This window comes from Dromiciops gliroides, chromosome 2 (genome assembly GCF_019393635.1).
Source record: "Dromiciops gliroides isolate mDroGli1 chromosome 2, mDroGli1.pri, whole genome shotgun sequence".
NCBI classification, from domain to species: Eukaryota; Metazoa; Chordata; class Mammalia; order Microbiotheria; family Microbiotheriidae; genus Dromiciops; species Dromiciops gliroides.
Window position 1 is genome coordinate 153,323,063 of NC_057862.1, and position 16,431 is coordinate 153,339,493.

Sequence of the window (16,431 nt, forward strand, 5' to 3'; positions counted from 1 at the left end):
TTTAGACCTTCAACAATCTGATTCCCACCTAATTTTCCACATTTTTCCCATATTATTTCCTTTCACACACTCTACATACCAGCCCAACTGGCATAACTAGCTATTCCCCAACTCTCCATCTCAGGCCTCATGTCCCTCTGCATTTGCTCAGGTCATTCCCCATGCATGGACTGCCCTCCCCACTGCTTCTAGGCCTTTTCTAAACCTCATTTTCCTTCAAGACTCAGGTCAAGTGTCACCTTTTCCATGAAGGCTTCTCTGATACTTCACAGGTACTTATGTTCTCACCTTGCTCTTATTGTCTTATACTGACTTCTCTGTAAAATCATTGTGCCCCCACCCCCAGCAGAACATAAAACTCCTCAAAGGCAATCTCGAGTACAAAAGTGCAAACATAATGTATGATATCCTACTTGGATTGGAGCCCATGTTACCTGACTACCTGTCCTGCCTACTCTCCTACTGCGCAACCTTCCCTCCAGCTCATTGGTTGTCAACAAAATCAGGACTCGAAAGTATAATACAACCACTTTGTGACTTAAGCAATGGGGAAAATACCACACATTCTATAAAATTCAATTCAACAAACATTTATTAAGCACCTATCATGCACAAGACATGTACTAGGTCTAGGGATACAAAGATATGCGGTATATGGACACAACTTTCAAAGAATCTGAAGCCTAATAGATATAGACACAAATAACAATTAAATGAGGCAGAGCAAGATAACATAAAAGAAAAGGCCATGCAAGGTGCTATGAGACACTGGAGGAAGGAGAGAGCACTGGAGATGAAGGGAGAAGGGAGTGGGCAGAGAAGGTTTGGTGGATAATTCACTTTGTTGTTTTTGTTGTTGTTCAGTCCTTTCAGTCTTGTCTGATTCTTCATGACTCCATTTGAGGTTTTCTTGGCAAAGACATTGGAATGATTTGCCATCTCCTTCTCCAGCTCATTTTATAGATGAGGAACTGAGGCAAACAGGGTTAAGTGACTTGCCCAGGGTCACACAGCTAGGAAGTGTCTGAAGCCAAATTTGCACTCAGGAAGATGAGTCTTCCTGACTCTAGGCTTGGCACTCTATCCATGGTGCCACCTGGCTGCTGTGATGGAAGATGTAGTACTTAAATCTTAAATAGAAGAATTTCATTAGATTGGGATGAGGGATAAAGGATCTATTTCAAGCAGGAGGTCCAGTGTGAGCAAAGGCAGGGAGATGGGAGAGGGCTGATTGAGAATGATAGATGAAGGGGCAGCTAGGTGGCACAGTGGATAAAGCACCAGCCCTGGATTCAGGAGGACCTGAGTTCAAATCCAGCCTCAGACACTTGGCACTTACTAGCTATGTGACCCTGGGCAAGTCACTTAACCCTCATTGCCCTGCCCCAAAAAACACAACAACAACAACAACAAAAACCCTGTTCCAAAAAGAGAGAGAGAGAATGATAGATGAAGAGTGATTGACTTCAATTGGAAAGTAGAGCATGTGAGGGGAGGATGGGGTGTGGAGTGGTATGTGTTAAGGTTGGAACTGTGGATTGGAGTCAGATTGTGGAGGGTCATGAGTTTGTATTTTAGTCAAGAGGCCATGGGGGATTTTGAATGGATCACTAGATTAGGAAGGTTTCTCAAGCTGTGATGTGAAGGGTAGCACAGAGACAACAGGCTGGAGAAAGGAAAACCAGTTAGCGGCCTCTGAGAACCATCTAGGTGAAAGGTGGGGGCCTGGGCTAGAGTGTTTACTTTGGGAGCACAGAAGTAGACACAGATGCAACAGATTACAGGTCAACTGATTAGATATGGGGAGTGGTGGGGAAGAAGAGTTAAAGAGTTATCTAGGTGATACAATGGAGAGAGTGCTGGACCTGGAGCCAGGAAGACCTGATTTCAAATCCAACCTCAGACACTTACTAGCTGTGTGACCCTGGGCAAGTCATTTGACCTCTATTTGCTTCAGTTTCCTCATCTGCAAAATGGGGGTTATAATAGCACCTTCTGTCATTGTTATGAGGATCAAATGAGATAATATTTGTAAGGTTCTTCTCAAGTTATAAGCCAAAGTGATTGGGAGGATGGTGGTGCTATCTACTACAGTAGCATAAGAGAAATGAGTGGAAGGCACAGGCTTTGGATAGTGAGTTCAATTTTGCCCATGTCGAATTTTAAGGGTTAGTAATATATCCCTGTAGAAATACCCAGCAGGCAGCTGGGAATATAGAAGCAGAGCTCTGGGAAAAGGTCGGGGGAAGAAAGATGTGGGTGTCATCTGCATCGAGGGAAGGCATCATTGGAATCAAATGAGTGCATGAGATTTGAGGTTGGGGGAGAGAGTATAAAAAGAGGAGAAAGGCACCAAAGGCAGATCCTTGGGCAACACATACATGAAGGATTCCAACACAAAGACAGTGCAGCTTCAAGTTTTAGTAGCTTAATACTGCACTAAGACTTCTGGAGCACTCTGAGTAACCAAAACGTGGTTGGCCAGAATCTTAGAATCCTGCAACTAGAAGAGATCTCTGGAGTCATCTAGCTTGTCCTAGTTTCAGTTAGGGATAAACTTAGGCAGCCAGAGGGAAAAAAGCTTTCTCCTTCAGTCACTTTATGTCAAACAGGAGGACCTCAACTAGCTGGCATCTCTTCTTTACAACTCCCTTGCTATAGAAAGATGGGCACAGATATCTCTGACAGGTTTGTGGGGAAGAACTACTTTTTAAGTCCTGAGATCTCCAGGAAAGGAGGGGAGGGAGGTGGTGCAAGCAAGAGGAAGCTTATTGGAATCATGGAAGTAGTCCCAGATTTGGAGGTGGGAGAGCTGGGACCACATCCTGCTTCTGACTCCACACCTTCAGGGGCCTCTTGGTTTAATTTAAGTGAGACCAAGAAGGACAAAAATCACAAAGTGAATCTATAAATCTTAGAGTTGGAAGAGACCTCATCAATCAAATCACCTAGGCTACCCCACCCCCAGATCCAATAAAGGATGGCTTCTACAATGTACCCAACAACTGATCATCGAGGCTCTGCTTGAAGACCTCCAATGAAGGCAAATCCCTCACCTCCCAAAGCAGTGCGTTTTTCTTTGGGATAACTCCAATTTGTTAAGACATTTCACCTTACATCAAACCTAACTTTGTCTTCCTGCTGGGGCCATATCCCTCTTGGGCATAAGATGCTTACACGCATGAGCTGTCCTTCAGACACTGATCATGACCTCTGTAAGGCTTCTCTTCTCCCAGCTGAACCTCCCCAATTCTTTCAGCTGAACCTCATATAGCACAAACTCAAGAATGGCCTCCACAGACCACTCTGGTTGCCTTTCTCTGGACATTCTCCATCTTATCAATGTACTTCCTACAAATACTGTGACACAGACCTAAACACAATACTTTGGATGTGGTCTGACCAGCATAGCCGAAGATGTCAGGGCTATTCTCTCCTTATTTCTGAAAGCTATACCTTATTTGGTGTAGGCCAAGATTCCATTCGCTTTCTTGTCTTCTGCAGCAGATTATTGACTCATAATAAATTTGCAGCCTATTAAGACCCTCAGATCTTTTTTAGGCAAATGTCTTTCTAGCCATGCATCTACTTATGAAGTTGATATTTTGAACCCGAATGTAAAACTTTACATTTACCTTTATTAAATTTTATCTTCTTATATTGAGCCCAGCATTCTAACTTGTCAAGATCTTTTTTAGATCCTGACTCAGTCACTTTTCTTTTCAGTTGAAATCTCATGCAGAGACTCTTGTCTTAACTGTCATGCAGCTTTTAGGATTTAGTTGTGTTTATGGAAGGAGTAAGGAATACTTTCTATTTTCTTGGCACTTTTAATTTTGCCATGGCTTTCACATTTGTTTCACTCTTACAAAAATCCTGCAAGGGAGGCACAGGGAAATGAGTTACTCCAATCTTTTTTTTTTCTTTCTTTCTTTCTTTCTCTTTCTTTCTTTCTTTCTTTCTTTCTTTCTTTCTTTCTTTCTTTCTTTCTTTCTTTCTTTCTTTCTTTCTTTCTTTCTCTCTTTTTCTTTCTTTCTTTCTTCCTTCCTTCCTTCCTTTCTTTTTTTTGCAGGGCAATGGGGTTAAGTGACTTGTCCAGGGTCACACAGATGGTAAGTATGTGTCTGAGGCCAGATTTTAACTCAGGTCCTCCTGAATCCAGGACCAGTGCTTTATCCACTGTACCACCTAGCTGCCCCTGCTCCAATCTTAAGTTTCAAGAAACCAGTCTTAAGGCAGTTGGTGACACAATGTATGGGGCTGGGAAAATCTGAGTTAAAATCTGGCCTCAGGTACTCCTTAGCTGTGTGACCTTGGGCAAGTCACTTCCACCTCTGTTTCCTCAACTGTAAAATGAGGATCATGATAGCACCTACCTTGCAGGGTTGTCATGAGGAACAAATGAGCTAATATTTGTAAAATATTATTGGGGGCAGCTAGGTGGCGCAGTAGATAAAGCATTGGCCCTGGATTCAGGATGACCTGAGTTCAAATCCAGCCTCAGACACTCGACACTTGCTAGCTGTGTGACCCTGGGCAAGTCACTTAACCCTCATTGCTCTGAAAACAAACAAAAAAACCCAACAAAATATGATTGGAGCGCAATAACTGGCACATAGTAGAAACTATATAAATGCTTATGCCCTTCTTTTCTTCTGAGACAGAAACACAGTCTCCTACCTCTTAAATGTAACTACAGGTTTTATTAATAACATAACAAACCACCAATGATATGCACATGCGGAAAGGATAAAAGGACACATGTTAATCAGCTCCACTGACCATGTTGTTTCTCAGCTATCTGTCTACTCTCTGAGAAGCAACATGTCATGTGTCCATAGTAGTTCAAGGAAACTGGCTTGTTCAGAACTAGGGACTAAGTCTGAGTGGTAACAGCAGTTAGGGGCAGTGATGTCTTATTTTCGAGTGGCCAAAAAAAGCCCTTTTCAAATACACTGCTCTAAGAATATACTAATTATGAGTAAACTAAAGAAGGCTCTATCCAGGAGTTCTTAGAATTCCTTTGATGTCAAGGGATATCCTTATGAATTCATCAGTCATTCTGTGTGTGTGTATGTGTGTGTGTGTGTGTGTTTTGCATTGCTCTCCACTCCAGGAGTGGGGAGAAGGGGCCCAGTTTGATTATACTTCAGGCACATATGATTATTATTTGTGGATGAGGAAATCGAGTCCAGGGGAAATGCAGTAACTAGTCCTCACGTAGCTCTTCAGTGACAGAGCTGGGCCCAGAACACTCATTTCCAAACTCATATTCCAGGGCTTATCCCACACTGCCACACTAAAACAAGTTAAAAGATAGCAGGTAAGGGAAAGAGGAGGTATTACCCAAGAAAACATCATGGAATTGTCAGGACAGCTCACCAGCACAGTTGGTCCTGTCATGAGCCCAACTGACAGCCTCTTGCCTCCCCTAGATCCAGTGCTGATGTCTTTAAAAGAAGGCTATAAGAAATCTCCCAAAGTGGTGTTTAAGGCCCCAATCAAAGAGAAGAAGAGTGTTGTGGTCAACGGAATAGATTTATTAGAAAATGTCCCACCCAGGACAGAAAACGAGGTAAGCAACATCAGTTATTGCATCCCTGGTCCTCAAAGAGGGAGACCTTTAAATTTCAATTTCGCGTTCCCAGCCTTCAAACCGGCTTCTCTCCCAGTCATCTTTCTTTTTGTGACAAACTCCATAAGCAGACTGCTGTTAGCTTCCACTGCTGCCCTGACCCTCTTAAATACCATCTGGAGAAGGGAGGGGGGAGAAGGGTTTTTCCCCCTTCGGAAACCTTAAATTCACTTTTGTTAAGAATTGTGTTTCCTGTCATGGATTCAGTTTCCAGCCATTATTGTTGCTTGCTGTTACTGGAGTTATAAATCACTGTCTTCACCTGCCATGGTATTTAGGTGGTGATGGCAACTGACAATTCATTGTTATGTTTTTTTTTCTTGGGGGTGGGATATGAGAGGGGGGAGCAGGGGATATTTCAGATGAGTCTTTTGTTTGAGAGGCATCATGGCTTAATAGAGGACTGGAATTGAATCTTGCTTCAGATATTTACTAGCTGAGTGACCCTGGGTTAGTCACTTAACCTCCCTCAGCCTCAGTTTTTTCATCTGCAATATGGAGATAAAAATAGTACCTACTGTTACAGGGTGCTTATGAAAATAAAATAAGAGATACATAGGATGCTTTGTAAAACTTAAAATGCTATATAAAAGTGAGCTATTTATTATTATTAAAGGACTTCATAAACTATTAATTGTTATATGAACCTAAGCCCCACTCACATAACCACAGGCACACTTTGTTAGATCTTCCTAAGGGTTTCTCCTTCTAACCCTTGTAGTTCTGTAAAGAAGGTTCAAAGATATCATAAAAAACAGTTCACTTACCCAAGAGTAACTTATTTGGTCACCTTTCCTGAACTTTGAAGGAAGTTTTTAAAATATTGGCTTCCAAAGCAATCCAGACTGAATGCCCTAATACTAGCTTATGTTTCAATAGCATATTAAGGTTTTCAAGGTGCTTCATATGCATGATGCTTACAACTCTGTGAGGAATATAGTGTGAGTAGTGTTGTTATAAGTTGTTTCTGACTCTTCATGACCCTATATGGGGTTTTCTTGACAAAGATACTGGAGTAGTTTGCCATTTCCTTCTCCAGTGGATTAAGGCAAACAGAGGTTAAATGACTTGCCCAGGGTCACACAGCTAGTGAATGTATAGGCAGGATTTGAACTCAGGTTTCCTGACTCTAGTCCTAGTGCTTGGTCAAGGAACCAACTAGTGAGTAGTAATATCATTCCCAATTTGAAGATAAAGGTGAGGCTTAAACAGGTTTATTGATTTGCCTAAGGTCTCATCAGTGTGCTCTTCTGTTCCCAAGGCCAATGCTTTCCACCATACTATACCATACTATTGTAATAGTTTATATAATTGCACATGTATAACCCATATCTGATTGCTTACTGCCTCAAGAAGTGGGGAGGGGAGGGAAAAAGGGGGATAAAATGTGGAACTCAGAACTAGAAATAAAAATGTTTATTATTTTTAAAAAAATAAAGTTTACTATCTCTGTAAAGTTCATATCCTTTGGACAGTGCTTCAGTCTCCCCATCTCCCTTGCTCAGTGCCATTGGCTGATTTTATCCACAATTCTAGAACCTTTGGTTACCTGGTTTCTCAGCCCATAGCAAATTACAGAGGGTCGGGGAAGCAGGAGACAGAAAGCTATAAAAATAAAATACAAGAATTAGAAAAGTAGAGCAATCTGGGGCCATTTAGTGAAGGGGAAAACAGCCTTAGACATTTCAGTGGCCCCAAGGGCATCCCTGTATTACATAGTATTGATGTAGATGATGATGATTCTGAATCATAGAGAAAAGGTTGAATCCTGTGTTGACTGTGTGTCTTAAAAGGCAAGAGGAATACATTATGCATTTTGGAAAGATTTCCATCCCAAATGGTTCAAGTGAAAAGAATAGAGCGTTGCCTTTTAAAGGGATATGCGTCAGTCATCTGGAAAATTCACTTACATAGGGCAAGCATCTGATGATGCCAGAGAAATCACACACACACACACACACACACACACACACACACACCATTGGTGTCAGATAAGGGCCAAGGCTCAGGCTCGCTCAGAAGCACAGTGACCAGGGCCAACATAGGGCAGGCAGTGCATTCCCTGACGATGCCAGATAAATCACACACACACATACACACACACACATACACATATTTATTGCTGTATTAAGCCAGAACATGCCAAGGCTCAGGCTCGCTCACAAGCACAGTGACCAGGCCTGCAATACTCTAATTTAATCAGAAGCTTCCAGCTTCCAGGAGAATATGGCCACCAGCCCTTGGAGCAGTGGGAGGTGAAAAGCTGATTCACTGAGCCTCCGAGGTGGGGAGGAGGGTGTGTGTACGTACATACCCAGAGCTCTGGGGGAAGGTGAGATCTGAGAGCCTCGGGGGTGGGGGTGGGGTGAGGGTGGCGAAGGAAGCCTTAGGAACAGGAGCGCTATCCCAGGCACTCATTGACTTTTTCCTTTCTTCTCTTTCTTTCCACCCCATCTGCGGGTCCCTCCCTCCCAGCTCCTCCGAATGTTCTTCCGACAGCAGGACGAGATTCGGCGATTGAAAGAGGAGCTCTCCCAGAAAGACATCCGCATTCGGCAGCTGCAGCTGGAACTCAAAAACTTACGGAACAACCCCAAGAACAATTAGCTCCCCAAAAGCTCATTTTCTAAATAAACTCTCTGTTTATACTTGCTCTTTAATTTTCCTCCCATTCACTCTCTCCCCTCCCCATCCCCCCACCCCCACCCCACCCCACCCCCAGGACAAGCCAGTGCTAGAGCAGCCTGCCGATGGGCTGGGCTCACCGATAACTGGAATTATGTGCTTCGGCCCCTTTATCTCACACTAAGGGGGGAAAAAAGAGGCCACAAATGACCCTGTCGGACTGACCTGTACTGCTGTAACTGGAAACTACCGTCCTGGAGAGGGCCGGCTCTGGATTTATACCCCTATGTTTTTTCTTGGAGGAACTAGCGGGTAGCATCTCTTCTTCTGGATCACACGATTTTAGAACTCACCAAGAGGGGCTGCTTAAAGCTGGCCGGAAGACGCATTGGAGAAGCTAGGGAAGCCATAAAATGAAACAAGCCAGGTTGATTGCGGTTAACTTCTCCCATGCAGAGGGCGGCAGCGGGGAAGACACAGCTCTCGATAGCTGGAACTCAAAGCCACTTGCTTGTAGATGCCATAAAATAAGGGCTTAATTCGCTGAAACTCTCCCCTTTCTCCTCTTCTTCCACCTCTCTCTTCTCCTCTCTTCTTTCAAAGCAGCCCCTGTAAACCTCAGTTCTTAACTTGGAAGAGCCAGGTTTCTTTTTCTTTCCCACCAAAAAACAACCTCTGTGTCTTTGAAACCAAACCAAACACCTTAGTGAATTAATAACCGTCCCTCGTATTTGCATAGCGCTTTATACTTTTCAAAGCACCTAAACATAAATGATTTCGTTTGACCTTCACAACAATCCTGTGTGGTAGAGAGGGCAGTATTATACCTATTTTACAAATGGGAAAGTCAAGGCACTAAGTGAAGTGAAGCCACCCGGATAGTGGCAGAGTACGGACTTGAAGTCAGGTTTCCTGTCTCCTCACGCAGGGTTCTTCTCATAACATCATGATACCATTACCAGTGGGGCTCATGCCATGTCCAAGTCACTCTGGGAAATTTTAATATGAGGGAAATCCTTCTAAACCCTCAACACAAATTGTGCCAATTGTATTATAAAGACCTGGACCGAGACTTTTCAAGCAGTGAGGCACTTCTTCCATTCCCTGGGTTAACCCTGGTCTCCTCCCTAGGACTCAGGCTGAGAGGATGCCTTCTTCCTCTGGGAAGCATGAGGCTAAGATGGCCAGAGTTTGGGCCCCTAGGGAAGAGAGAACAAGGATTCTTTTCTTTCTTGCCTCTCTCTCTCTCTCTCTCCCATTTCTCCCTTCTCCCTCTCAGTCTCTCCCTCCCTCCCCCCATGTCCCTCTCTCCCTCTCTCTCTGCCCCCTTCTCTCTCCCTCCCTCCATTCTTCTTTCCTTTTTCTCTCCCTTCCCTTTCTCTGCCTCTCTCTCTTCCCCTTCTTCCTCCCTCCATCTCTCATCAGCCTCTCCCCACTCTCACCCAGATATACTAGCCAAGTGCTATTCCACTCTGGCTCTTCTGCACACATCTCTTTTTCCCCGTGGGCACAACTACAGATATCTGGGCCAAACACATCTGTTTATGTTTGTGAAGACTAGCCGGCAAGGCCAGGCAAGCTGTAAAGCCCAACAGCTGGGTTTATCGCTGTTAACTTTTCCAGTGCTATGTGCCACAGCCAAGTAGCTACACAAACCCACCCCACAGGAGCTGGGCCCCATGAGCTGCCGGCTACTGTGGGCTTCTACCACATTCCCTTGCTTTCTCCCACTACTACATAGGGCCTTTTACATGACTGTCCAGCAGCAGCTGGATGAGAGTACTTCTCTGTCCACTCACACCTTTTGCTTTCTTTCTCCCATCTCCTTACTTGAACTGTGTTGTCTCCTGTGATTATTTATGCCGCCACATGAGGATAGTATTGAAATAAAATGTTTTCAAGATACCAAAAATGGACTTGGGAGTCTCATTTAGCCTCTGGTGGTTTTGTTTCTTTAATGGCAGTATTTTGGCTAGTGGCCCTAGAGCCATATCCACTGCCTTTCCCAGGGAACAATACATATCTATTCATCTTATACCTTAAATTCATTCTTTCTTTAGCTTTTCATTCATTCATTCATTCATTCATTCATTCATCAAAAAAAAAAATTCATTCATTGTCTACTATCTGGCCAGCCCTGAATTAGGCACAGTGGTAGCAAAGAGTAGAGTTATACAAAATCCGTGCACTTAGTGAGCTTATGATCTCTCTATTTGGGGAGGCAAGGTTAATACATGAACAGATAAGGCCATATAAAATTAAGTGCTAAATGTGAACTGTGGTGGTTAGGAATGACTTGATGGAGAAAAAAGGATTCACATTGTCCCTTGAAGAATGGATTTGAATTGGTAGAGAAGAGGAGGATGGACATCCAAGGAAGAAGCAGAGTTTACAAGGACTCAGGGAAGGAGCCACAGAGATATTATTGTCCAACCTTATTTCTCAGATGTGGACCAGAGAGAGAATGAACTTGTACAGCTTCATACACCAAGGTGCTGACATGTGACTCTTGATAAGTATACCCTTTGGAGGCCAAGAAAGCTATTCTTAGAGGAATCAATGCTTGAAAATCAGTTATGGGATTCCCTAAGCCTAGAAGACACCTAGAGAGGTCATTATACCTCCAACCCATCACCACACAACAAGGATCAGAGTTGACAAGCATATATTAAGTGCCTACTATGTGCCAAGGACTGTGCTAAGTTCTAGGGATACAAAGAAAGACAAACAACAGTCCCTGCCCTCAGGGAGCTCATGGTAAAATGGGGGAGACTGTAAGGAATTAGAAGAATCTCCTAGGACTTGGAGTTGGACAGACACTTAAAGATCACATCACCCTTAATGATATGTGAGTTGGAACAGTTAGGTGGCGCAATAGATAGAGCATTGGTCCTGATTTCAAATCTGGCCTCAGATACTTGACACTTCCTAGCTGTGTGACCCTTTAGTTTTTCATTATTTTCACTTAACTATTATTGCCTCCAACAACAACAAAAACAAAAATTAAGTGAGTCAATAGGCCTAGAAGGGTTAAGTGATTCAAGATAATGAGAGGAAGAGCCAAGAATGAACTTAGGTCTTCTGATCCCAAATCCAGTGCTCTTCCCACCATATCATTGGAGTGTTGAACCACCATTAGATGGTCCCCTGAGTTCAATTCTGTACAGTTCTCTGTGATGTTCCAAGTCCCATTCATAATCACATGCCTAATATCCAGAATCCTTGGGACCTTAGCTTCAAAGCCCAGGAGGAAAGTGGTTGATGATTAAGGCTCCCAGGTCTGACTCTGAAAACAAAAGTTCACATTATTATGCTGAGCACTGGGCAAGTTAGAGTTAATCAGAGAATTAGGGTCTGGGACATTTGGGGGCATGGACACAATGGAAGCCAGTGGACTAGCTCTGAGATAATCTAGATGGAGAGCAAGCTGCTCATAGGACCAAGTTCCTTAGATATAAATATAAAAGAAGTGAGGTTAAAAGAATTTTCTAAGCTCTCTTTTGGAAATAGGGGTATCTTGGTAGTGTCATGAATAGAGTGCTGACTTGGAATCAGGAAGACCTGAGTTCAAATCTTACTTACTAGCAGCGTGACCCTGAGCAAATCACTTAACCTTTCTCAACTTCAGGTTCCTCATCAGTTAAAATGAGGATGATAATAACACCAACCTCAGAAGGTTGTTATGAGGATCAAATGAGATGACAAATTTAAAGTTCTTTTGTAATCCTTGAAATAGTCTATTAATGCTCTGGCTATAAGAAAGTGCCACACAATCCTGGTCTTGAGCACCTTCTCTAGAGATTTTTAAGAGATGGGTTATGTGTCATCCCAGCCCAGGCAGAGGAGATTAGATAAAATGACCAACTTTTGCCCCACTTGATACCCTTAATTTCTTTGCTTTTAGCCAAGCAAAAAGACTTACTATCAATCAACCAAGGCAATGGAGATACAAAGACAAAAGGGAAACTGTCCTAGCCTTCAGGGAGGTTACATGCTATCAGGGAAGGCTACATTTGCCTATAGAGATGTATACAAAATAGATACAAGATGATTTGAAGGGGGTGGATACTAGTTACTAGGGGGTGTCAGTAAAGGCAGAGTTTTGAAGGCAAATAACAGATTTTAAGACACAGAGATAGATGGTAGCCAGGTGGTGCAGTGGATAGACGGCTAGCCCTGGAGTAAGGAAGATTGACTTCCTGAGTACAAATCTGGCCTCAGATACTTACTAGCTGTGTGACCCTGTATAAGTCACTTAATCCTGTTTGTCTCAGTTTCCTCATCTATAAAATGAGCTGGAGAAAGAAATAACAAATGACTCTACAATCTCTGCTAAGAAAACCCTGAATGGATAGAGGTGAGGGGCAGTGAGTACATTTCATTGGGATTAGCCTCCCATGGGTAATGGGATGCCATATATGAAGAACAGTAAGAATGTCAGATTGACTGGACTGTAGTATGCATGATGGGGAATAAAGCTAGAGGGCATAAGTTGAGGTCAAGTTGTGAAAGGCTTTACATGATGAATAGAGGAGTTGATGTATGCTTCCGAAGGAAGGAAGGAAGAAAGAAAGAAACCATTGGAGTTTATTGAGTAGGGGACCTGGGCTTCAGGAAAATCCTCTTGGCAGCTGTGTGGAGGTCAGATTGGAGGGAGATGAGCTACCTCTTGCCTCATTGCTTTGGTCTGAAATGCCTTCTTCATTCTTCCTTGTCCATCAGTTCCTAAAGACTCCTCCATGAAACCTTCTCTGACCACCCTCGCCCACACTGGTCTCTGTTCTTCCTGACCACCCAGGTCACTTACTGTCCCACTTATTTGGCACTTGGGATAGACAGTCTTATCATTATTGGTGCAGGTACCATGTCTCCCTAATTATGCTGTGAACTCCAGGGGACTGGAGATTGTGCCTCAGACCTCTTTATATTCCTCCCATTGTGCCTAAAATCATAGAATTAGAGCTACAGATACCTCCGAGATCATCTAGTACAACCTCTTCATTTTACAGATGAGGAAATTGAGGCCCAGAGATAGGAAGTGACTTGCCCAAAGTCTCACGGTAAGTAGCAAGGGCTGAGATTTGAACTCAGGGCCTCTAATTCCAAATCCAGTGCCTCATTCTTTCCCTTACATTACTGGATGACTTTGGCATCTCTTCAAGCAGAGACCAGAAGGTCATTTGTTCATCAGGGAGGTTATCGAAAGGTTTCGGGGTTCAGGTGGGACTATGTAGATCCTGAGGTCCCTTCCAACTCTGAGTTTCTGTGATTCTGGCATCCATGCCTCCCCTGGAGTCAGCAATTCCATACTAGGTGATGTATAGACATCTCAGTGCTCCAGTGTTTTCCCTTGAGTGGTCCTCCCTTTTCTACACTACCCAGGAACTTACTACAGCTTCGTATCTAGACCCAGTAAAATCTTTGTGGGCTCCAGCCTTATGTAAACTGCGATTTCCCTTACTTTAGGAAACTGAATTGTATTAATGGAAAAAAAAAAAAGGTAACTACCAGCTCCCTTTGCAGCTGTGCTGCTGACCTGGCAGAGGCCCTGCCAGATGCCTCCCCCAGCATCTCCAGCTCCCCTCAGGGCTGCTCAGGGCAGCATGGGAAGCAAAGGAAGCAATGACTGCAGGCCCAGAAAAGCTCCCAGGAAGCAGACCTCATTTTGGCAAACTTGCCCAGCCCTGGGGAGTTGTAGGCTGGCAACAGAAAGGAGCTTTCTCATCTCAAAGTTCCTACTGCAGTGAACCTGGGGGTTGGCAGGAGGAGGTTGTACCTGTATACCTATGTGCTCTGTTTGGAAACAGCTCACAATGGGTCTCTTCCCTTTTTATGACCTCATGCCTGGAGATTTAAAGCAGATGTCCCTACGGGATGTAAGCTCCTGAAGCCTGGGGGCTGCGTTGTTTTTCTTCTTTGTCTTCATAACATCTCTATTGAACATAGTAAGTGCCTAATAAATAGTCATCTAATTGAAATTAGCCTTACTTATAGACAGAATAGGTAACAACCCATAGGATAGAAATCAAATGGTCCCAAAGAAGCTCTGTCTCCAAATCTTTCCCCACCACGACTCTCCCATACTTACTCAAAAGACAAGTCAATAATCATTCATTCTCTGGGGTTTGGCATCATCCTCTTCCTGTTTTAAAATATAAATTCTGGGGGGCAGCTAAGTGGCACAGTAGATAAAGTACCGACCTTGGATTCAGGATGGACCTAAGTTCAAATCCAGCCTCAGATACTTGACACTTACTAGCTGTGTGACCCTGTGCAAGTCACTTAACCCTCACTGTCCCGCAAAAAAGAAAGAAAGAAAACAAAAGAAAGAAAATATAAATTCTGCTGGGAGGAGGAAGGAAATAAGTACCTACTCTATACCAGGCACTATGCTAAATGCTTTAGAATATTATCTATTTGATCCTTACAATAACCCTGGAAGGTAGTTGCTGTTATTATCTGTATTTTACAGTTAGGAAACTGAGGCAGACAACAGTTAAGTGACTTGCCCAGGGTCACATAATGAGTAAGTATCTGAGGCCCTGTTTGAACTCGTGTTCCTGATTTTAGGTCTGGCTCTCTAGTCTTCAAGCCACCAGCTGCTTCTTCTACTTTTTTTTTTTTTGCTGGGCAATGGGGGTTAAGTGACTTGCCCAGGGTCACACAGCTAGTAAGTGTCAAGTGTCTGAGGCCGGATTTGAACTCAGGTACTCCTGAATCCAGGGCCGGTGCTTTATCAACTGTGCCACCTAGCTGCCCCTACCAGCTGCTTCTAAGGAAGAGCTCAGGAAGTTCCCCATGCATCAGTGTTAAGGAGGTTATCACATCCATAAAATCCACAGAATCTCAAAGTTCAAAGGGACATCAAAAGTCCCCTAGTCGAACCCAGTATGAAACTCCTTTACAGCATTCCCAAGACATGGTCATGCATCCTCTGCTACAAAACCTACAGTGATGAGAAACTCACTACCTCTGGAAGCACCCTGTTTAATTTTGTTTGTTTTGTTTTTGTTGTGTTTTTTTTTTCAGGGCAATGAGGGTTAAGTGACTTGCCCAGGGTCACACAGCTAGTTAAGCATCAAGTGTCTGAGGCTGGATTTGAACTCAGGTCCTCCTGAATCCAAGGTCAATGCTTTATCCACTGAGCCACCTAGCTGTCCCCAGCCTGTTTAATTTTGGATTGCTCTAATTGTTGGGAAGTTTCTTCTTACCTCATGATAAAGTTCACTTCCCTACAAATTGTACCCATGTCTCAGTTCTTTCATCCAAAGAACAAGTCTTATCCTTCTTTTACATGACTTCCCTTCTAATACTTAAAGGTGCCTTCCAACTCTATACACCATGAGCCTAAGCCAACTCATTGTGATGAAAGTCAGGTGTTCTAATCCCATCTTGGCCCCTCACTAGGCAAGTCACTTGACCTCACTAGCCCTCAGTTTTCCTCATCTGTATAATGGGATTTTAAGTTCTTACTAGGCACTTGGGGTGGGAGACCCAGGAGGGGAGAAAAGGTAGCAAAGGGAAATCAAGGATTACTGAAGACCAACTTCCCAGACTTCATAATTTGTATCATTCACTCAAGAATTTCAAGGCAAGGATAGGCTCTAGACATGAAATGTTTACTTGGAATTTGAATCTGACCAGCAGGTGGCAGATGTTACAACAGAATTTGGACTATTGTACCTAGCCTATCTTTGCTTGGGGCATCCCAGAAAGGTGCAGATCCCCCCTAAAAACGATGACACAATGACGAGGACAACAACAATAATGGTGACGTTGGCAGAGACACTGCATGCCTCTTAACAAAAGAAGCACAAAAGGGAAGAGAGGTCAGAAACACTCTGGTGTGTGGGTTGGGAATCCAGGAGGTAGGTGAAATTAACTTTCCCTCAGGCTGTCAGAGGGGACAAGGCAGTATAGTAACAAAGGGACCCTACAACCCTGCTCCACTGGAAGAACTGAGTCAGAAATGGTACAGCACACATGTGGAAGTACAGAAGCAGAGGAAAAGGATGGAAGAAAGGAAAGAGAAAAGACAACAAGAGAAAATAGGAAAACAATGTAAGGACTAAGTCAGGGACCTTGGGTCATTTCAAACAATCATAGACTGTCCCATTCATCAAAACCCAACCACTCTTATCACCTTGAGAAGATTCTTCATGAAAAACCCA

General features: G+C 43.5%; 1 protein-coding gene across 3 annotated transcripts in view; it reads left to right on the plus strand.

The window, feature by feature from the left end:
- CORO2B (coronin 2B) overlaps positions 1-10,189 on the plus strand; it is a 232,775-nt gene extending 222,586 nt beyond the window's left edge. For all 3 annotated transcript variants that reach the window (XM_043986428.1, XM_043986429.1, XM_043986430.1), the window contains 2 exons: positions 5,436-5,575; positions 8,111-10,189. In XM_043986428.1, coding sequence (XP_043842363.1) covers positions 5,436-5,575; positions 8,111-8,242 — 272 coding nt within the window. In that variant the 3' untranslated portion in view covers positions 8,243-10,189. The remainder of the gene's footprint in view (positions 1-5,435; positions 5,576-8,110) is intronic.
- The last annotated feature ends 6,242 nt before the right edge of the window (positions 10,190-16,431 follow it).